This window comes from Piliocolobus tephrosceles, chromosome 1 (assembly GCF_002776525.5).
Source record: "Piliocolobus tephrosceles isolate RC106 chromosome 1, ASM277652v3, whole genome shotgun sequence".
Lineage (NCBI taxonomy): Eukaryota > Metazoa > Chordata > Mammalia > Primates > Cercopithecidae > Piliocolobus > Piliocolobus tephrosceles.
The window spans coordinates 17,489,642-17,513,128 of NC_045434.1; the positions used below are offsets into that span (position 1 = coordinate 17,489,642).

The 23,487-nt window shown below is 37.7% G+C and overlaps 1 protein-coding gene across 10 annotated transcripts in view; it reads left to right on the top strand.

Moving 5' to 3' along the window:
* Positions 1-23,487, top strand: part of TTC13 (tetratricopeptide repeat domain 13) — a 101,466-nt gene that overhangs the window by 18,191 nt on the left and 59,788 nt on the right. For 6 of the 10 annotated variants that reach the window (XR_002726294.2, XM_023191842.3, XM_023191841.2 and 3 more), the window contains exons 2-8: positions 650-744; positions 3,597-3,672; positions 7,526-7,596; positions 16,485-16,550; positions 18,048-18,140; positions 21,007-21,123; positions 22,394-22,504. Coding sequence is in view for 9 of the 10 variants with exons in the window: in XM_023191842.3 (XP_023047610.1) it covers positions 650-744; positions 3,597-3,672; positions 7,526-7,596; positions 16,485-16,550; positions 18,048-18,140; positions 21,007-21,123; positions 22,394-22,504 (629 nt within the window). In the remaining variant the exon portion in view is untranslated. The remainder of the gene's footprint in view (positions 1-649; positions 745-3,596; positions 3,673-7,525; positions 7,597-16,484; positions 16,551-18,047; positions 18,141-21,006; positions 21,124-22,393; positions 22,505-23,487) is intronic. The other 4 variants (XM_023191844.2, XM_023191845.2, XM_023191846.2 and 1 more) reach the window with 2 other exon arrangements.

Below are 23,487 nucleotides of genomic sequence, written 5' to 3' on the forward strand. Positions count from 1 at the left end.
AGCCCCCATGCCTGGCCTAGGGGGTATCTTTTAACATTTAAGTCTCCCTGGTTTGGCTTATTCTCCCTTTTGTGTGTGTGTTTTCTTTTTTTAATCTGTGGTAAATGCTGCCGCATATTGTTCAACTGAAGGATCTTAACAACAGTATTAGTTCCACAAGTGTCCTGAGACAAACATTGTACTAGTACTTTTTCTGCCCTGTTGCCTTTAGACAAGTTACAACCTATTTAAACCTCATTTCACCATCCAGGAAGCTCACTGGCTTTGCTCATTTGAGAATGGTGGTGAGGACCATTACTAATGTCTGTGCAAGATACTTGCAAACTGTAAAACATTACCCAATTATAAAAGTAGGATACAGGTTGCTACTTCTGTTTTTTGTTTTCTAGAGACAGGGTCTCACTATTTGAGACCCAGGCTGGTTGGTTTGCTGTTGCCTAGGCTGGTCTTGAACTCCTTGCCTCAAGCGAGCCTCCCGAGTTGCTGGGATTACAGGTGTAAGGCACCGTGCCCAGCTGGTTGCCACTTTTAGTGTTGTTCACACCTATTCTTGTTTTAGTTTTGTGGATTCATAGTTTCTGATTCATAGTTAAGCACCTAAGAGCATAAATTAAGGTGTAGAGAATAACCAAGAATGCTTGCCTTTCAGAGTCATCCTTTTTGAACTTCCACGACTCAGACTGCGAACCCAAGGGATCACCACCCTGTGACTCCTTGCTTTCCCTCAACACTGAAAAGATTCTGGTATGTATCTTCTCTCTGTGTTCTGTTTTTGTGACCTGAAGCCCAGTAATACTAGTTCCAAAAAGTGGAATTCGCCTCTGTCAACTAGAGGTTGGGCCTCATTGAGTCTATATGCATAGGATAAAGATAGGTCGTCTGGTATTTTGTCACATTGAATTATTATAACTTATGCATTAGGTGGTTGATCATTCAGGACATAGAACTTTTAATTTGCAAGTCTCAAGAGATAAAGGGGACATTATAGTTCAACCTTATTTCTAGCAGCCTTGTGTATTTGGAGGTATAGTAGACTCTTATTTTTCCAACCTTTGCATATGTGGGTATCTTTTGTATCTATGTTTTCTATCAGTACCAACTGAACTATACAGTGGACCTCAGGGGTGAATACTTTCAGGGGTGAATACTTGACAGTAGGTAATGTTTGCGTCTGCCTATCCATGTTAGTGTGTCTCCTCCTCCAGCCTGGCTGCCTCAAGGGGGATGGGTCTTCTTTTTGTTCACACTCAGCTCTATGAAGCTGATTGTTCTTTCCGTGTACAAGTTTAATATATTTTTTCTCCAGGCCTTTTCCTTCAACATCTGCATAGATACTCTTTGCATCTTCAGTTTAAAATTTCCTTTTAAGATATTCTTTTTTTTCAAACAAAGCCTTGCCTTTTCATGTCAGAACTACTGAAGATGGATTGAAACTGCAAACTAGAGAATGATCGGCTGCTTTTACCTAACTCGCTGCATAGTAATCAACTTGATATATGGAAAACTCTTGAATTAGACTTGCCTAAGACCAGCAGGGGCCATCTTGTAAAGCAGTGAGTTGGTCATCTCTGAAAGTGTTTAAGTAGAAGTTGGATAATCCCATCTTGTATAGGCAGTTAGATTCTTAGAGTTATGAAAGTCTTCTTACTGAGAGTAGTTAAAATATTTTCTACTAGTTGCATTTCCAGTTTAAGCTAGAGCTAGCTAGTGACCTATGGGAGAAAGCTCATTAGTCTTGGCCTTTCCTTTTCCTGAGGTTGAAATATGGGACTTAGACTATTCATTTATTGATCCAGTCTCCCAATATTTATTTTGTACCTATTATGTGCCAGGCATTGCACTAGGTGAGTATTAGGAATACAGCAGTAAGCCAGATAGTGTTGGTCTTTGCATTATGTACCAGGCATTGTGCTAGGTGAGTATTAGGAATACAGCAACAAGCCAGATAGTGTTGGTCCCTGCGCCATGACGTCTATAGTCACCAACCAAATCATTATGCAAATAAACATAAAAGGGTGATTGTACACATCATATGAAGGAATAGCAAAGGGTCAACATAATCTCCCTTATTTAGGGGTATCGGGCAATTCAGCTTTCAGGAACTGAAACGTAAGCAGGGATGAGAAAGTTGGATTGAAATTAGTCTACTAGTGATGTTGAGCTGTGTGTTCAAACTTACTTGAGCATAGCTTCTCAACTCTGTCCAGAGGAGATATTATAGATGCAGTATTAGAAATAGGAAAAATTCTTTTTCATCAAGAATTTGATTTGTTGTTTGGCCAGGCACGGTGTCTCACGCCTATAATCCCAGAACTTTGGGAGGCCGAGGCAGGTGGATCACCTGAGGTCAGGAGTTCAAGACCAGCCTGACTGACATGGAGAAACCCTGTCTCTACTAAAAAAATACAAAATTAGCCGGGGTGGTGGTGCATGCCTGTAATCCCACATACTCGGGAGGCTGAGGCAGGTGAATCATTTGAACCTGGGAGGCAGAGGTTGGGTGAGCCAAGATCGTGCCATTGCACTCCAGCCTGGGCAAAAAGAGTGAAACTCCATTTCAGAAAAAAAAAATTTGATTTGTTTGTACTATCCTTCTCCTGCCTACTTTCTAATGAATACAAACAACTTGAAATCAAATGTATTCTTCAGTGTACTCTTGAGGTTGCTTAGTAAACAATTTGTGGAATTTTATTTCTGTCCTCGTCCCAGTATCTTTTGGCAGAAAGGCTTGGCAAATGGTACACTCCCCTCAAATATGAAATAAAGCAATTTTTACAGACTCTTTTTCTTGGCTCTGAGCAATTTACTTGCTTTTTTTTCCCAGCTTCACTCAGGTGTAATTGACAAATAAAAATTATATATTTACAGTGTACAATGTGATTTTATATACATATATAGTGAAATGATTGCCACGATCAAGCCATCTAAGCAATTATTTGGGGTACAGTGGCACAAGCAGGTCTCCCTGCAGCCTTGACCTCCCAGGCTCAAGCCATCCTCCTGCCTCAGCCCCAACGAAGTAGCTGGGGCTATCGGCGTACATCACCGTGCCCAGCTAATGTTTTTTGAACTTTAGTAGAGACGAAGTCTCACTGTGTTGCCCAGGCTGATCTCGAAATTCTGGAGCTCAAGTGATCTTCCTGCCTTGGTCTCCCAAAGTGCTGGAATTAAAGGCGTGAGCCACCATGCCCCATCTATCTAAGCAATTTATTAAGGAGAAAAATCTTTTGCATCTGTGAACTTGTCTGTAAACACTTGACAAAGAGGAAGGACTCATGTTCTGATCACACCCAGCTGTATACCATCAGTAACACCCATACGCATTGTTAAATCTGCCACATCTTGAAGCTTTACCGGGTTCCATGTGTGGAAGCTCCCAGCTGCATAGCAAAACTGGAAGGAGCTGATAAGAGTTTCCCTCTCGTCATCAAGGTTTTACTGAAAGCCATAAAGTGTAAAACATTCCCACAATAGTGGCATTTTCTTGCTTCCACTTAAATCAAATGTAGCCGTAATTTTTTAAAATACAGATTTTAATACAAGTTTTCCTTCATTTGTGATAAGCTAAAATGTATGTTTCTTTTTTTTTTTCCCAGAGCCAGGCCAAGTCTATTGCAGAACAGAAGAGATTTCCATTTGCCACTGATAATGACAGCACAAATGAAGAGTTAGGTAAGATTTGAATATGGTAACATTCCTGTAATATTTGCCTCAAATTTTTGGTTAGATGCATAGCAGGAAGACAGGATGGTAAGGTGTGGAGAGACTGGCTTTGCCAATTTGAGCTGTTTGATCTTGCATGGAGCATTCAGCCCTTGTGACGTTCCGTTTATTATATGTCCAAAAAAAAAAAAAAAAGATTTGGATGGAATAATCTGTTTCAGCTCTCCATTTTTATGGAAATTAGTAATTATGGCAGTGAGCTCTTATGAGCTGTTCTGATTCAGTAAAAGGTTATTTGTGTGCTGTCATCAGTTGTGAGCAATGAAGGAGTGAAAGCAGAATAGAATCTCAGACTACCTGCTTTTCTGTGTAGTGAAATAGTAATGTTGAAGTCATTTTAACTTAAACTTTAAGTTATTTTACTCATTTGGCCAGTCATTTATTTTTGGGTCTAAGAATGTGGGTGTAGAAAAATTGAATTCATTCATATCTACATGAGTCACATAGTTTGGTGTGTTCATTGCATGTTTTAAAACAGGCTGATTTTGTCAGTGTCAGATACGCACTGGGTGTGTTTCCCTCACTGTCTAGTGAGTTTACATTTGAAGAAGTGGAGACAAAATTGAATACAGGGCTGAGAAGTGCAACTGGGCAGTCTATTGAAGCACATGTTCTCGCATGGGGCCCAGTCGCCCAAAGCACCTGCAGGAATTCTTCTCTATCTAATTTAGGCATAATTATTTTATCCTTACCATGGCCATATATGTTTGATATTAAGATTAAGTGCTCCTTATACTGGCTTCTTTCCTGTTAGTGCAGGGTCTTGCTCTGTGGCCCAGGCTGGAGTGCAGTGGCGCAATCATAGCTCACTGCAACTTTGAACTGGGCTTGAATGATCTTCTTGCCTCAGGCTCCTGAATAAGTAGGGATTACAGGTACATGCCACAGTGCCTGGCTAATCTTTTTTTATTTTTTATGGAGACCAGGACCCACCATGTTGCCCAGGCTGGTATCAAACTCTTGGCTCCAGGGATCCTCCTGCCTTGGCCTCCCAGAGTGCTATTTTGAAAATGCTGATTACTTTGTGGTGATATTCTTTGAGGAGGCTTTGACGACTGCCCTTTAAGACATCAGATCTGGTCTTTTCTGAAGTCCTTGGATTCTACTTAGAGTAGTATTTATTTATTAAATAATGAGTTCAGAGCCTGATATGTGCCTGGTCTGTTTTGTTCTCAAAGAATAATCCCAGTAGACCCTGGGGTAGTGTAGCCCCTGAGCTGGCCTACGATCTTTTGTACCCAGTATTTTGTCTTGAAAAAATGGCATCTGTGAACATATACATTGCTCGGAGATGTGGGGTTGCTGGTGAGTAGAGATTTCTGAGAGAAGTCCAGTTATACCAGCTTTTCCTTTATGTCTTTAGACTCCTACAGCAAAATTTAGATCCTAATAGTTATTTGTATTTGCACAAGATTTGGATTATGATTATTCTTTTTTTTTTTTTTTTTTTTTTTTGAGACAGAGTCTTGCTGTGTCACCCAGGCTGGAGTGCAGTGGCCCAATCTCAGCTCACTGCAAGATCCGCCTTCCAGGTTCATGCCATTCTCCTGGCTCAGCCTCCTGAGTAGCTGGGACTACAGGCGCCCACCACCAAGCCCGACTAATTTTTTTGAATTTTTAGTAGAGATGGGGTTTCACTGTGTTAGCCAGGATGGTCTCAATCACTTGATCTTGTGATCTGCCTGCCTCGTCCTCCCAAAGTGCTGGGATTACAGGCGTAAGCCACTGCGCCCAGCCGATTATTCTTTTATTAATAGATACTTCTGGTTTTGTTCACAAAATGTTGAGTTTTAGGTGGAGAGATTTGAAAACTGCATTTGATTTGAAGTGGAATTCAATCACTTCGATGTGGACAGCCATTTAAATATGTTCCTAAAGTACAAAATTTATCTCTGAAAATCATATTTGTTTTTATGGCTCATTGATTGATTTGTTCATTCAACAGATATTTACTGATTATGGGATAATAAATAGGAAATAAAAATTTAGATTTGAAAGGAATCTTTAAGAAAATTTTCTACAGACATATTAAGCAAGACCCAGACAGTTATGAGAAGTGACTGAGGTCCCCATGATCACACGGCTGGTGAGTGGCAGAGCCAGAATCCGAGCTCAGATCTTGGCTTTCTACGCAATCATCATCTTCCTGCATTCAAAAAGTACAAGTTTATGTTTTTATCCATGTTCATCTGACCATTAAGAAATTTCAGCCACTTGGCCATCCCTCCAGTGCACAGTGGTTTGGGAACTGCCTTGAATTTTCTCAGCGTACCAGGCTTCCTGGGAGGTCAGGCTCCAGAGCCAGGCAGCTTGCTGCCTTCCTCTCACTCTCTGCTTATGGTCCTTGGACAGCTTGTTTAACCACTTTCTGCTTTATTTCCTTGTCTGCAAAATGGGGTTAATCATTGTACCTACCTCATTGCAGTGGAGGAGCAAATGAGTTAATACTGGTAAAGGATAGTACTATGCCTGACACATATTAAGAATGCAATGCCTGTAACCACTGTGATTCTTGCTGCTGTTTTCACTGCTAATATTACTGCCCCCATCCCCTGCAACCCCCACCAAAACTAAAGGTATCCTCTGGTTACCCGGAGGTTAGCTAACTGAGTGGTATCCATTGTCAGCATTCTGAACATGTATTTGGGCTTAATTTATCTTTTCAAAGAAAGTAGGGCAAAAGGGCTCTCTTTTTATTTTGAAGAGTGCCCCCAGAAGTGCTTATATTATTATGGTGTTCAATTTGAACTTTATTTTTACTTTATTGATTTATGAATATATTTTAAACTCTTTCTGCATTTCATATCTATTTCTGCTTTGTTTAATGTTTTTACTACTTTTAACTGTCAGGAAATACAAGCTCTTAATGACAGTAAAAGTTTTCGTTGCCCATCTTCTTGAACACTTATTTGGTCCTAAAGGGTATTGCAGTAAAGTTTTACAGAAAAGCTTTTTTGCAAATAAATGTTATCAAAATAGTTATGTTGAGTGATGAATAAAATGTTTTTTAAGGATTTTGGGGGGCCCAAGGGTTAAGCAGTCAGGGCAAATTTTATAGATGGTAATGTAATCTAGAATATTCAAACATTGTTTTTTGGATGGGTGGCAGAATTTAGTCAGAATATTGCTGTGTTTTCAGAGACTGTCCTAGCTCTAATTTCAAAGTACCACTCTCCTAAACAATGTGATACAAAATGATTCATCTTTAGTGAATATTTTGAGTAGCGTTTTCACTATAATTTGAATGGAAGAAGTAGGAAAAAGACTGTCATTGCATTATGGTGGTTTGTATTATCCACAGTTAAGCATTATGTTAACATATTTCAGTCCCTGTTTTTGTTCTTACTAGGTAATTGGCAGTAAATTCGTCACTTTCAGGAATTGAGATTTGTGATGCTGTTTGGGTATTTCTCATAACATTCACAGTAAAAATCACATTGCCATGTTATGTGGATATTATTTAGGGTTATTACTAGCTTTTGTGATAGCTAGGAGACATCACAAAGGCTATTTGGGATCTGAAAATGAATGATGGGCTTAGAAAAAGATAAGTATTTCTTGTAGGCAGATATTTTATAGATGACTTTAACAATTTAAATCTAAATGGAATTGGAAGGCTGATTAGCAAGTGCGGAGTGGTGAAAGTGGAAGAATTCAGTGACACCTTATTAACTTCTAGGTTTTCTTTAACTGCTTCCAGTGCTTGGAGCTGCCTTTGGAGATTTACCAAAGAAGTTAGTTATTGATTCTAGTTTGAGGTACTTTATTCTTTCCTTTAATATTTTTGTATTTTGTTTCATAGCTATTGCTTACGTCTTGATTGGCAGTGGTCTCTATGATGAAGCAATACGGCATTTTTCAACAATGCTTCAGGTAATTTTTCTTCTTATTTATGGAATTTCGAGTTTATGGTCATGACAAAAATATGGACTAATGCACAGCTGAAGTGCTGTAATACAACGTGTTTTTAAATTGTACAAGAAAGCGAAAGAAATTGGTATGGACCAAGCACTTTCTTGGTGCCAGGCCTTGTGACATGCTTTCATTCAATCTTTGAAAGATTTTAAATACAACTTCATTTTAAATGAGAAAAAGGAAATCTAATCAGGTCAAGCAATTTACTCATAGTCTCCCGACCATCAAGTTGCAGAGATGGGATTCAAATGCAAGCTTTAAAAAAACATTAGCATCAGTTCACTTTCCTCTCTACCACAATATCTCCCATGAGATATGGACACTGGAAATTCTTGAAATTCCAACTTATTTTCACATAGGAGTTGATCTTCATGATTAACTTAATTTCTACTCATACATATGTTTCTCACCTTAAAGTATAATTATGAGACTCCTTAATGAAGTATTGGGTCTTTACTGATTGGTGGCTGTGCTAAAGTCTAGTTAAGATAAAGCATGCAAGCACTACATGTGTAAGAGTTGCAGAGAAGGCTGGTAGCTGCCCAATATCATTGGCCTTATATCTTGTATCATTATTTAACTGTATGCACTGTTGGTGCCTAACCATTTATTGATTGTTGTTGTGTCTTTCCAGTAAAGTACAGTGAAGTAGACATGGATTTTAGAGCTAGAGATACCTTAATTCTAATCCACTCTGCTTCTTGCTACCAAGTTATTTAAACTCTTGAGTTATGGAGATAATAATAACTACCTCCAAAAAAATTCTTTTTTGATTTAAATGAAATATCCTATTAAAGTACTTAGTACCTAGTGCCTGGCACATAGTGAGTGCTTAGTAAATTTTGGCTAGTCAAAGTACTATTCTGGTGTATTCATCTGTGTTAATCATAGCAAGTGCCAACAAATACCTTACAGTCTAGCAGGCAGACTTAACTTAAATGATTCATTTTGAAATGTTGGCTCTGCTTTTGTTTTCTCTTTAAAAATAAGGTTAATTATATTGATAACATCTTCATTCTCAAACAATTGATGAGATATTTTTAGTTATTACTTTGAGGTCTTTGGATCCAAGGAGCAGTATATTTAGGTGGTCATGTGGAACACTATTCTTCAGTGGAATTTAAAATACGAAGGGTAGATTATAGATGGTTTTAAAAATCACATTTCTATTAAGTATTGGCAATGTTATAAAAGGTAAGCAAACACTTTTACACAGTTAACACTTGACCCTGGTTTGAAAGGGAGGTTTTGATACATTTATAGGAGCAAATACCAGTTAATTTAAGGCAACCAGGCTGGAGTGTAGAATCCAGCAGAAAATAGGAATTTGCAGATGTATTATTTTATTCAACTTTTTGAAAATGTTATTACCATTGTGGTTGAAGACAATATAGTACTGTTAAAGAAAATATTTTAAATAATAAAAAATTTCCGAATTCTGCCACTTTAACGTGTTTAAATTTTTTATTTATGCCTTTTCAAGGTATGCAGTTGTTTTATAATCTGAATATATGTACTGTTTTGTATTACTTTTTCACTTAATTCTATGCTATAAATGTTTTTCAGTATTTTTCTACAATCTTATTTTTAATGGCTCTATAATATGCCTTTGTTTTGTCCATTTATAGTTGTAAGACATTTCTCTTGCAGTTATGTTCAGAAAGTATATTAGCATTTTTCTCTTGGTGCAAAGAAGATAATGTGTTGAAATGTGATATCGCATTTTCATCAATCTGTGATACAATGGGTTGCTTTCAGCTGGGAAATCTCTCTTTGAGAATGTATGGATTATAGGGTTGGACTGCTTTACTGGCAGTTCAGACTATCGATGGGGCAGGGATGAAGGCAGTGGAAAGTTCAGATGCAGAAGAATGAACCGGGTGGTCATGTATGACATATTTTTATATAGCAGCAAGAAAGCCCTTGGCTTTCCTGCTGGTGCTTTCCTCGGTGATTTCTCTTCCCTTACCCTTTACCTCAGTGCTTCCCAGCTCTTTCCACATCATGGCACATGTGGAAATAATATTTGCGTGGCACATGGATAAGAAAGAATAATTTGGAGGCATCCAGATAAAGCTTTGTGAAAATCTGTCACATTTTCTTTATATTTTATGACTGATAAGAAATAGAAAATTCGAAGCTTCTACACTCCAGCTAGAGAGCAAGAACCTGTCTCTGAAAAAAAGAAAGAAAATACCAAGATTCGATGTTAAATGCTAACATTGTTTTCAAAAATTTTAATAAGAAACTTGATCCTACTTTTCTGGACAAAACTTTTCTATATTAGAGTTTATGTTTGAAAGTGATGCACACAGTCTCTGTTTGAGTTTTCTGTTGATTTCATCAAATTCTCGATAGCCAGTGTCATCAAGACACTATAAAAGTAGGTGGTAGCAAATGTCCAAAGAATAGTTCTTGCTTCTTCTCCAATTGACTGAAACTCCTTTTTTCATCACGAATCATAATTTGCATAAATCATTCTCTTTAAATTATGTATTACACATATGATTATTCTCTAAATCTAATTACTCTTTTCTTTTTTGTTTTGTTTGTTTTTTCTTTTGTTGGCAAGCGTAGTGATAAAATTTCTTGCAGTATGAAATACATTTTTATCTCAATCATACTTTTTCATATCCAATATTTCAGAATAGTGATGAAGCTTTTCTTCAAGTATATACAGATGTTGCCGTACTACTTTTCATTCTTCACGTTGTTCCTGAACTAAATATCACTTGAGAACCATTTTTCTCTGTATATGCTAATATATTTTTACCTGTTCCTTGCAGGACCTTCTAGATATGCAAAAATGCAGTATTTTTAAGCCAGTAAATGTCCTTTAACAGATCTACAAAGTGGTAGCTATTCGTGCATAGACTTTTTGTTTTTTTTGAGTTCATTAACTCTTGGCAAATTTTTTTTTTTTTTAAATGAGACAGCTCATGAACTCCAGTATGAAGCAGCAGAGCATGGAATATGATTCTGTTTATAGAAGCAGGCAACAAATGGGGACTCGGGGGCTTGGATTTTATTAGAATTGCTATTTTGATAAGCTCATTTAATATGAATTTCAAATCTACATATAAAGGGTACTTTAACTCCAGAATGACTTTTTGATATAAAGCTCTTATACCTTTCCTGTTGTCTTGGTTTCACCAGCAGGTTACAAACCTGGGAAATATTTCCATAATCCCCGGTGTTTCAAAGTGTTTATTGGAATGTGTATTCCCTGTGGTTTGATTTTCCTTTACAGAAGTATCAAGGTTTCTAACTGAACACAATGACAGGATTTAATAGATGTCAGTCTGCATTGGAAACTCTTGATTTTTAAAGCTTATAAATTAGTGTTGCCTCTATGCCAGTGCCCTGAATCACTTCCATGTGTGTCAATGCATCAGTAATAGTGTTCTTGAGTTGAAAAGTAGAACTTTTTCCTGATTTCTGTGCTGCTTTGGTCCCCATGCAGGGATGGGTATAACATAAATGCTTCAACAATTTTATGAGGCAATTTGGCCTTTGCTTCATTGTGTGATCTTGAGCTCATCTGATTTTGATCTGATTCCAGTGGAACTGAACTTGTAAAAGAATATTATTTCTTATTTTACATTAGCATACAAAATTGAAAACATTCCTCTGCACAGAATTTTAAATAACATCCTTTATGCAAATACATGTGTTCATCACTTAGGTGAAATCTAATCCTCTTTACATTGCTTATCTACTGACTGTTTCGACTTGTTTGTTTTTAGATCCAGTTACTTTCCAGTTTTAATAAAAAGCCAGCCTTATAGTGGTAAACACAGTAAATACTGTAAAATTTAAAGTCACTATATAAGTAATGAAATGAGAATAATATATTAGACTTTTTTTTTTGAGAATTGAGACATCTAAGTAGGCACAGCACCATTTAGGCAACTGTTATACCATGATTTTGCAGTTGCATAAAGTAAAATTGGAAGATTGAAGTATTCATTTTCATTTCACTCTTTTTAAGTTTAAGAGTATAGAAACTTTTTAAAGAAACTTTTAAAAAAGTTTCTGAAAACTTTATAAAGTATAAATATTATAAAAATATTTTGAAAAATTGCTCTTCAGAGCCTAATTTGTTTTTAGAAATAAACATTGGTTTTTATTTGGAAAAACCCAGAAATTTACTATGGCATTCCATAAAGAAAAGTTTTTGGCTTTTTAGCTAACGATAGATAAAATAATAAATAAAGTATCAACTTTTAAAAGTAATAAAATCTGTTACTTAAATTTAGGAATGCTTGATACTCAACTGTAGATATAACAGCCACAGTAAGTATATGTCCTTCTTGACTGTTAGGAAAAAATTCTAAAAAGAAAGAATAAATTGGGCCGGGTGCGGTGGCTCAGGCGTGTAATCTCAGCACTTTGGGAGGACGAGGCGGACGGATCATGAGGTCAGGAGATCGAGACCATCCTGGCTAATACGGTGAAACCCCATTTCTACTAAAAATACCAAAACAAAGCTAACCGGGTGTGGTGGCGGGCGCCTGTAGTCCCAGCTACTTGGGAGGCTGAGGCAGGAGAATAGTGTGAACCCAGAAGGCAGAGCTTGCAGTGAGCCGAGATCGCGCCACTGCACTGGGCGACAGAGTGAGACTCCGTCTCAAAAATAAATAAATAAATAAATAAATAAATAAATAAATAAATAGCATAAATTGAATACAGAAAACCTAAATACTTTACAGATAAGCACAGTAATCAATTCAGTGCTGTAGTAATGATGAGACCATGGGGTGACTTGAGGGGAGGCCCGTGCGAGGGGCTCTGTTGTGGGGCACACATCCAATCCTACAGTCAAGATGATGATGGCTACCTTTAGGAGGTTGTCAGTGTTCGGATATTTCAGCTGTTGCAAACTTTTGAATGACTGGGTTTTTTTTTTGTTTGTTTCTTTTTTGTTATTGTTTTAAGTTTAAAATTTTTATTGCTACAAAAATGTTCTAGCTGCAAGAGCTGGAGGCCCACCATACGTTAATCACTGTGGTACATCTGTCATAGAGCTTTGCCTTCCTGTTATCCTGGATCGGGCTCTGGTTTTCCATTGACTGCACCCCACTATTATTAGCCATGTTGTCCTGCTTGCTTCGCCTTTGGGAAGAACAGGCTTAACAAAGCCGACTTTGATCTGATAGGCGAATCTCTTGTCTTCTGTGTTGGTTTTTGCTTGCTATTCCTAGTAGGTGGCAAGAATAGCATGGCTTTGTGTGGTATTCCTAGCGCATGGAACCTGAGATAGCTAACAGTAGGCCCTTAGTAAATAATTGTGGAATGAATGGCTGACATCCATACAGTGTACAGTGGGATAAAGGAGAAGGAGCATATTTATTTTCTAGGGGAGTCTGGAAGGAATTCAAAGGTGGTGTTTGAGCTTAGACTTAAGGGATGAAAGGAATTGCTTGGGGACCAAGGCAATGGGTGAGTGTTTCAGACAGAGGGGATAGCATTTGCAAATGCAGTGCATTTGGGAAAGCATCTTGTATGTAGGGAATTATTAAATAGTTCTGATTTCTAGGGTATGAAATGAAGCTGAGTGTGGTGGCTCATGCCTGCAACCCCAGCATGTTGGGAGGTTGAAGCAGGAGGATCGCTTGAGGCCAGGAGTTTGAGATCAGCCTGGGCAACAAAGTGAGACCTCCATCTCTACAAAAAAAATTCTAAAATAGCCTGAGGTGGGAGCATCACTTGAGCCCAGGAGTTTGAGGCTGTAGTGAGTTAGGCTTGCACCACAGCACTCTAGCATGGGTGACAGAGTGAGACCCTGTCTTTATGAAAAAAAAGAAAAAAAAAAAGAGGAAGGAGATGAGGCTGAACAGTAAGGCAGGAAAATGATTAATATTTTCTGCAGAGCCATTTAGATGTTACTTTTTTTTTTTTTTTTTTTTTTTTTTTTGGGGTTTGTCCCCTTTTGGGGGCCCTAAAATTAATTGAAAATTTAAATTTAACCTTTTTTTTTTTTTTTTAAGTGAAATATGCTGGACTAGAAACTATCAGATTCCATAGTGTGTAGTAAGTCCTAGGTGTAACCTAGTGAAACTGTTTTCTGATACGTGTGTGTATATATCGTGCACATGTGTACTGGATTGTAATGTAAAATGTATTTCAGTGATTTGGAGTTGAAAAAGTTTGAATGTCACAGTATTAGGTGTTGGGGAGTCACTGAATAATTTCAGTTAGGGAAGTGATATGATGAGACTTTAGTGTTAGATAACTCTTGGTGTGTATCTGGAGAATAGATGGGAAGAAATGAGAACAGGTAAGGTGATCACAATATCCTAGGTGAGAGAAGAAGGCTTAGAATAGGGTAGTGGCTGATGGAGTGGGCGGGAGGATGCTGATCTGTTCAGGAGGTGAGATGGCCAGGATTTGGTGAGGGGTGTGTGAGCTGAAGAGCAGGAGGATACCAGAGCACCAGCCCCAGCCATGGGTGTGCGGGGATGCCAGTCGTACTAATAGAATAACTGCTTATTTACATCTTTTTCTGATTCACCTCTTGGTCATCTGGAGTAAAGTTTTTTCTCAGTTAGGAGAAAAGCGGCTCGGATAATATATTTTGAACCATAACAAATCTGAGCATAGGTTTAGTTCTTCCTGGAGATCGATGTTACCTTAAGCAAGCTTGTCCAACCCATGGGCCAGATGCAGCCCAGGATAGCTTTGAATGTGGCTCAACACAGCGTTGTAAAGTTTCTTAAAACATTATGAGATCTTTTTTTTTTATCATTAGTGTTAAAGTATTTTATGTGTTACCTAAGACAATTCTTCCAATGTGGCCCAGGGAAGCTAAAAGATTGGACACCCCTGCTCTAGAGGATGAGCTCCCTGGGCTCACTGACTCCCACACCAGCCTGGCTAGGGTTCTGTTCAACCATTGACTGTTCTGTCTTCTGGCTTTTTTGCTACAGAAAAGCATGAAGCCAGTATTACTTTTAATTCCTCAATAGGTTCCCTTTTTTCCTGCTCCCCTTTTCCCCCTGACACCTGTATCCTTTCTCCATCCAAACAACTTATTCTGCCTTCCTTTAAGCCAGGAAAAATACTTCAGTGTTTAAAGTTCTTATCTCTGGGGGGCAGGCTTATAGGGCTCCTTTACTTTCTGCTTGGTACTTTTCTTCATTTTCTGAAATTTTTACAGTGAAACATGTATTACTTAAAACATATTTTTTTCTGATTATAAATGAGCATGTCTGTTTTAAACAATTAACAGGAATATAACAATGTATTAAGTACAATGGGAATATATCTAGTAATCTCACTCCCCAGAGGAAATTCCTGGTAGCATTTTGGAGAGTTTCTTTCTGTGCAAATAATGGCTCACACAATCATGTATAAGTATGATTTACGAAATGTAAATACCATCTTTCTGTAGGTCTATAACATGTAGTGTTCCCCGCCCCACTTAGCAAATAGCATGGCAACCTCTATGCCAGTTACGTGTAAGTTATAACTTATAAATCCAGAACTTTGTAGGGGCCAGGGAGGTAACATGAGCAAAGAGAGTTGGCACAGTGTGGCTGCGATGGGTAGGCCCTGTGATGAACTGATGGACTTGTACCTCTCATCTAAAGAGACAGCCAGTGCTTAGCTCTAGTCACGTATTTATTGCTGTGTGAGAATGCCAAAATGTGGGCCTATGTTTGTTGAGTCTTTTGATGTTCTAAGAGAAGCTAGAAACCTAAAATTGTTTAGTTGAAATTTTGCAATTTTTCATACACCATGTAGTCCAATCTGCTGTCTGGGTTGTGGCTAGTGATATGCCAGTTTACCACTGGATATAGATGCATCTCATTCTATTTGAGTAGCTTTTAAGAAAATTTAAATGAGTGTTATCTTCTCCTTTATTTTTTCCCATTTACTCATCATTGAAGTGGGTGTGTTCATTTTCTACAATACTGGCAGATACCCTAGCTCAGATATGAAACTGAACAATAGATTAATATATCAAGTTTTTGCGAAGTTTCTTTCTGGAGAATCCAGTGCTGTTCTATGAAATCTCTTAGCAGTGCAATACTTCCACCCAGCACCTTATAGCCAGAGGTGGCTGTTTATTCTTCTTTCTTAACTGTATAGCAAACCATTCAGAGAAGTAAAAATTGTAGAGGCTAAATGTAGATGAGAGACGATTTCATTCACTCACCAACTAACCTGTATGTAAGGACTCAATGGCCGGGGTCAACAGATGTTTTGTCCTTGGTCCTAATAGGTGTTTCTTCTACCCCATCTGGATTGCAGAATAACCAGAGAAAGCATGGGAGCAGGCTACAAAAAGAGTCTGGTTTTTTATTTCGACTCATTAGTATGAAGGGTTGGATTAATCTCCAACAGATTTCAGTGCAGCCTCATTTCTAGTTCGTCATTGTATTGGCACTGAGTGGTTCTTTCCTCTTCGGGTTATTTCATGGATATATGAAAGGAAACACACTAGTTACAGGCATTACCCAATCCTTTGCTCACATCTCTTTACCCCTCTGAGCCGCCTTCTTCTCTGTAAGACATGATTGCTGATGCTGCCAGAGTTGCTGAGAGGATTGCATTTTAAATAGGATGACTCTGTGAAAGAAACCAGCATGTTGCTCCGTAATGTTGGTTCCCTTCTCCTCTCTTTATTATTTCTTTCAACATGAAACTTTTATCACATTTCATTCAAATGAGCTTTAAGAATATAGACTTTTCAGGTTGGAGACTGCATATTGACTTATGAGTGGTGGTAGCATAAAGAAGTAGAGCTGTCACTTGTGGCATTAACGTGCTTTAAGCAGAAACTGATTTTTTGTTTTGTTTTGTTTATGGTTTTTGACGTGTTTCTGTTTTGGTCTGACTAGGAGGAGCCTGATCTGGTTAGTGCAATTTATGGCCGAGGGATAGCCTATGGAAAGAAGGGACTACATGTGAGTATGTAATAGTTAACGATTGCCATAGCGCCTACATGACCTGACACAGACCAGGGTTTTGCTAGAACTGCTACTGTTCATTGACCCTTGATGGCATGTGGAGTGGTATCTATCGTTCCAGTTCACAGATGAGAAAATGGCAGCTAGTAAGTGGTGGACTGGGGATTTCCACCCAGATCTTCTGAAGTAAACTTTGATAAACTGGATAGACTAAGAAAAGCATGAGAACCTGCTTGCATTCCTAAGAGATATTCAATGGTCCAAGTGGAGACTGGGCATCAATAGTGAACTAGGACTTAGAGTTTGAGTTCCTTTCACAATTATTAAAGGTTGATGAAAGAATAAAAGGTTTTTTTTAGGTGTGTAAAATTTATTTTTATTTGTTATATTTTATACTTTTTGCACATAGGTATAATATCTTTGTAGCTGTAATCAAATTATTCCCCTTATTTCTTTGAGGAAGGCTGGAGGAGGACTATAATAATCATATTTTACACAAGCAAAGGTACTACGGTATAAAAATGAAGACTCCTGAAATTATATAGTAAATCACGAAATGGTGTAAGTTCAGTTTTCCAAATTTTTAGTCTAGGACATTATATGCAAACTTTTTCTGTTGTCTTATTGTATACTAAAAATATTTGTGTGAAATTGTGCTTTGAGGGAGCAATACCACTTTTGCAACTTTTACATTAAAAATATTAAAAATGTTAAACATTTTTATTTTATTACAATTTATAACATATTACAATTAATATTGTACTAGCCTTGTGCTGGCCTACTGGAGAAACTTTGTGTATCTGTATACTTCTGAGACATAGAGGACTGAGAATGAATTCAGAATTGGGAATGGTGGAAGTGCTTAGGAAGGAAACGATATTTTACTCAGAGCATCAATGAATGACCAGGTTGAAGTTGCACTAGTAAAGTTCAGAGCTGCCTCTTCCTAATTCACATCTTTTAAAATTATACATCTTGAGATTAAATTTGCGTGTATATTTAATAAAAAGTTACACATGCATTTTTAATGTAAAAGTAACATGCAAATGTTAAAGAGAACTTACCTAAACTTCTTAAGATATAGATTTATAGGCTTATGTTTTTGATAGATACTATCTTGACCCATTTCTGTTCCCCCATTGCCACTGGTCAGCATCATTTCACGTGCTGGTATCCACATACTCATCCATTGAGGTTCGTTGATTCCACGTTTAAGTAGATTAAGTTTAGATAATATCCTGCCATCTGTGGAACTTGTGATAGGTAGCGGGGTCTAACATGTTATTGTTGAGTAAGTAGATAGACTTGAGTGAGTTAAATAATTGTAATATCATGACTGATTTGACATGGCACATCTCTTACATAGAAGTGAAGTTCATATTTATTTTTAAACAATTGGTTATATCATTACTAAATTATTAGTTTTCTCAGAAAATCTTTTCAGCCTGGTTTTGAGTAACAGTATGTCTCATACTAAGCTAATGCCTTTTCAAGGACATTAAGAATGCTGAGCTTGCTCTGTTCGAACTGAGCCGAGTAATTACCTTGGAACCAGATCGTCCAGAGGTATTTGAGCAGCGAGCAGAAGTGAGTGTGGTTTTCTTTTTCCCTCTGTCATTATTGGATTAGTTGAATCTCAATATTTTTCCTATCAATTTATTACTTGTAAATTTTAATGCTCCCTTAAAACTCTTATGTTTTTCTATGTAGGTACTTAATGCCTTTAAGCATGGTTGAAATTACTAGAAAACTATGGACCGAGTGCTATTCATGAACTAATACAGAAGAGTAATATTTAATATGAAAACGTGTGGTTATGATATGTAATACTTCTATAGATATTCATTGAAAAACATAACACATATTTACTGTATATGTGCCCTACTCTAGCAAGACTTGATATGACTGTTTGTCAAACTGGAATTCACAGCCCTTGGAAGTGTTCATTCTGCTGATGTGTATGTGTGTAAGCACTTACCTGTAATTCTTATGAGATAGACCTAGCTGCGTGGATACATAGATCAAGTGGATGATTACAGCCACATCTTAATGAAACTCGACATAGAGACAGATAACATGTGATGAAGATGCCATGTAGTACTGGCTCAAGTAGACACAGGAGGTGCTTCTTTGGGAAGAGAAGAAGGGGAATGTTAGGAGTGTTTGCTGAGGCCATCAGAGGAAGCGAGGCTAGAGCTGATGCAATCCCATGGTGTGGTGGGGACAAGATGGAGGAGAGTGTTCAGCTCAGGGAAGAGAGTCTGTACAAAGGCATTCTGTTTTATGTTTTTAAGTGAAATGTGTTTATTTTACTTTCTGAAAATAATAAGCTTTCTAGGCTTGATATGTGTTACTGTATTTAGTCTGAACAAAACAACTTTTAATCATCTGATATGATCTCATGGTTGAACTAAAGAAAAAATTACTTTTTATTTTCTCTTTTGGGAGAGAAAACTAGTAAAGGAAGTGCTAAGGGTGTAGGAATTTGAAAACTGTATTTATGATATTTTTGTTCTCAAAATTATTGTGTCTTACAGTTCAGTCTCTTAAAGTGAATTTTTGTTTTGTTGGGGATTTGGCTTTTTGAATAAAATCTTTCTCAATGAATGATTTCATTTCTTACATCTTATCTATTTTGAATTGTAACCCTAAGGGTTAAGTGACTATAGTTTATCACTGCTTGAGACTTGCTGGTATTTAGTTGGTGTTTAGTGGCTAATTTGGTGACAACTTTGGTGATCATCTGCTTCTGGGAGAGGGGACTGATGCTTTTTCCCCTATATTACTCTGGTTTGTGTTAAAATCTGGTAAATCATGAATTAAATTAAGTATATTTAGGTAAGAATTATTTAACAGGTCTTTACAATTTGCATATCTAATAAAAAGCTACTGTTTATCAGAATGGCATTCATTGGTAATTAGAAAAATAATTTTTAATTGTCTTATGTATAATAATATTCTCTTTTTCTGGCATTATTGGGCAATAATGTTACTACATACTGAGTTTTCCAGCTAAATTATAACATACCATTTATATATGTCAGAAGTCATTTTATGAGAAATCTTTCACTTTCATGCTTTCTGAAATATTCTATATTTGATGAACATAAGTTAACTTTTTAAAGTTACTCATTATTATGCATATTGATTGTTGTGCTGGGATATGATAATTCAGTTATGTACCTAGGGGTTGATAAACTCGGGAGGGATGATTTTCCTTCCAAAATACAACCCCAGCCCTCTGTGCTTTTTGAATTCTCAGACTTATATTCAATTTCTTTCCTCTTTCTGAGCTATCATGCTTACTACTGGTGATAGGCCTGCCCGAATCCTCTTTCTCGCTGATTTTAGAGTAGGAAATTATAAAATTTGGTAGAAATAACCTGTCTAATAGGGGTAGAATAGGCTGGGCGTAGTGGTTTATGCCTGTAATCCCAAAATTTTGGGAGGCCAACACAGGAGGATTGCTCAAGGCCAAGAGTTTAAGACAAGCCTGGTCAATGTAGTGAGACCCCTACCTCTGCAAACAAATTTTAAAAAATAAATTAGCAGGGCATGATGGCACGACACTGTAGCCTAAACTACTCCGGAGGCTGAGGTAGGAGGATTGCATGAGTCCAGGAGTCCGAGGTTACAGTGAGCTGTGATTGTTCCACTACATTCCAGCTTGGGTGACAGAGTAAGACCCTGTCTCTAAAACGACAACAAAATAAACCCTAATTTAAGGACGTGTATTCAGGATAAAGTGCTTGGGCTTGATTGCATGAACACTGATACTCACTTTGGATTTTCTTATGTCTTTTTGGTTTACTTTTGCATTCTGAACTGTCTTCTGTATTTTCATGTTGCCTGAATACAACTGATTGCTGGCTCAAAAGAGCTTTTCCAAACAGGCTTGCAGATATTTTTCCTCCTACTCTGCAGATCATGACTCATGAGTTAAAAGTTGTTACACAAAAGGGCTTAAAGAGCATCTGGAATCTTAGAAGTTGTCATTCAGCTCTTCTTACCATAGAGGACAGAGCTAAAGTCCATGGAGGACTCTAATCTATGTCCAATAATTTGTCTATTTTAATGGTTCAAAGTTATCTTTCAGGTTAATTTTGACATCTTTGTGTATATATGCCAAATTTTGATTTAAAAGATAAAGTCAAGGAAAAAAAATCACATTGTAAGAAAAGTAACATCTGGTACAACCCAGAATATGAAATAGTGACAAGGCAGTTGCTGCAGTCATAGTTCATCAGTCTCCTGCTTGACTAGACAAAGATTAGTGGCACCTCAGCTGGTTGACTTTGAACACCACCACATAGTATATGGGGTCAAGGATTGCAGCCTGCTGAGAGTAATTTTGTGAGTGGAGTAGGGTGAAGTGGAATTGAAGAGTCAAAAACATTGGGATTTTAGGGTTGGTCATTGGTATTTTTCCTGATTACATGTTTGGGATTTCTAGATTCTGTCCCCTCTGGGACGAATTAATGAAGCAGTGAATGACCTCACTAAAGCTATCCAACTGCAGCCTTCAGCACGGCTGTACAGACATCGGGGAACCTTGTACTTCATATCAGAGGTGACTTGTTTTTGTCTTGAAGTATTTCTTTTTATGATGATGAAAATTTCATTTTTCCCTTGACCTCAGAAAGTGACTCTTTGATAGATTTGGGCTTTGGTTGTTTAGTAATATATCTGTGTCATAAGAATTATAGGCCGGGCGTGGTGGCTCACACCTGTAATCCCAGCACTTTGGGAGGCTGAGGCAGGAGGATCACGAGGTCAGCAGATCGAGACCATCCTGGCTAACACAGTGAAACCCAGTCTCTACTAAAAATACAAAAAAATTAGCCGGGCGAGGTGGTGGGCGCCTATAGTCCCAGCTACTCGGGAGGCTGAGGCAGGAGAATGGTGTGAACCCGGGAGGCGGAGCTTGCAGTGAGCAAAGATCCTGCCGCTGCACTCCAGCCTGGGCGACAGAGCGAGACTCCGTCTCAAAAAAATAATAATAATAAATAAATAAGAATAAAGAATTATAAAAGCATTTTCTATAGCTGAAATTAAACCCAGTGGAGAACATTAAATACTAAAAACATTTTCTTGTTTGAGCTGTCAGCAATAACTAATTCTGGACTGGCATTAAAAAAGAGAGAAAGATAAATTTAGTTTGTGGATTGTATGTCAATCTTCCTTGGAAATGTCATCATAGAGAAGCAGGTGTGCATGTTGTCAATGTGATTATTAAACTTAGAGGTACAATTTGAATTTCTTTGGGTTTCACAACCCAAGAAACATACCCTGAACTAGCATGGCTTTCCAGACTATAGCTTCTCTATGTAAGTGACCCAAGCCTAACAAGATTGTCTTTTATCATCAGAGTGACATTTATGATTGCCACAATTATTTCTGTGGCTTATAGTACTTTAAATAACAATTTTCTGTGCCAAAGAAAATATATTAAAAGAGTCTCAGCATAACACATTTTAATATTAATCTGTGGCACAATTATTTTGGAACTATCCAGTATGATATAATGCTAGTACCAGAAATTTCTCTGACAGATTATTGCTATAATACTATTTGAGATAAATTCTTTTGTAGTTAAGACAGAGTGCTTAATTAAACCCTTGTCAGTTTTTCTCACAATCGCTTTTCTTAAAAAGCTCCCAACTATTTGAATGAGTAGTGTAAGCATTTAACCAATATATAGTATCATGAAATGTTTCCTTTGAAGCCAAAAAGGGCAGAAGATGAATTGAGATATTTTTTCTCTACCAGTCAAAAATTAGGAAATGTTCACATATCTAATAAATACTATTTTATTTTTTCCCCCACTCTCCTTTTTGTAGGACTATGCAACAGCCCATGAAGACTTTCAGCAGTCCTTAGAACTGAACAAAAACCAGCCTATAGCTATGCTATACAAAGGTTTAACTTTCTTTCACAGAGGACTTCTGAAGGTGAAAGTGTTGTGCATATGTGTACCATATGATGACTCTGCTTCTCTTTTGTGGGTGGGAGGAATTTCTTTTGCTTGATGGCTGATCTGATGTAGAAGGTAATCTGAATCAGCGTATTTTTTATTTATTGAGCTTCTACTCTTTGCTGGGTTCCTGGAGGGAGATACAGAAAGAGAAAGGATCAAAGGTTAATAAGTGGGAGAAATGATACTTTACCTTTATAGAGGATACAGTTTGCAAAGCTTTTTCTACATATAATTTATCATATGGTAAACATACTCAAGAACATAATATAAACAAAGTGCTTTGAAAATGTAGATAAGAAAGATTCACTGGAACTGCAGAGTTAGAGAAAGTTCCAAAGAACAGGTGGACTTTGTCCTGGAGCTGGAAGACTGAGTGGGATTTGGGGGTGGAAGTGGGAGAAGAAAAGCCCATCAGGCAGAGAGGAAAGCGTGGGTGAAGACTTGGGGAGATGGAAATATGGGCAGTTCACAGAGTGGGAAGTAGTTGGGTGTGGTTTAAGGGAGATGAAGCTGGAAGGTCGGTGGAGGGCAGGTCCTTATCCTGGAGTACTGTGCTAAGCATTTTGACTCAAATTTGCAGGCCAGAGGAGCTATAAATTCTAGATTGCCAAAATGCATAGGTTCCATCACTGAGACCAAATCTGTAATTTAGAAAGTCGATTCTGACAGCATGGTGGCTGAGGAGATGGGGGACAGAAGGACTGGCAGGGTGACATTGGTTGGGTCTAGGTCAGTGGGCATGAAACTTCACCCAGCTCCTTGAGAGACCACAGGGACAGCTTGGGAAACCCTTCTGAGATTGACTGTATTAGTATCACTTGAGGACTGCCTGACTGCTGGGCAGAAAAGGTAGAGGGAAACAGGAAAGCTATCTGAACTGACTGAAAGTATGGGCTGAAATGTGGCCTCTAGCCTGGCCCTTCCTCCTGCCCAGGCACTCGATTCCATGTTCTGATT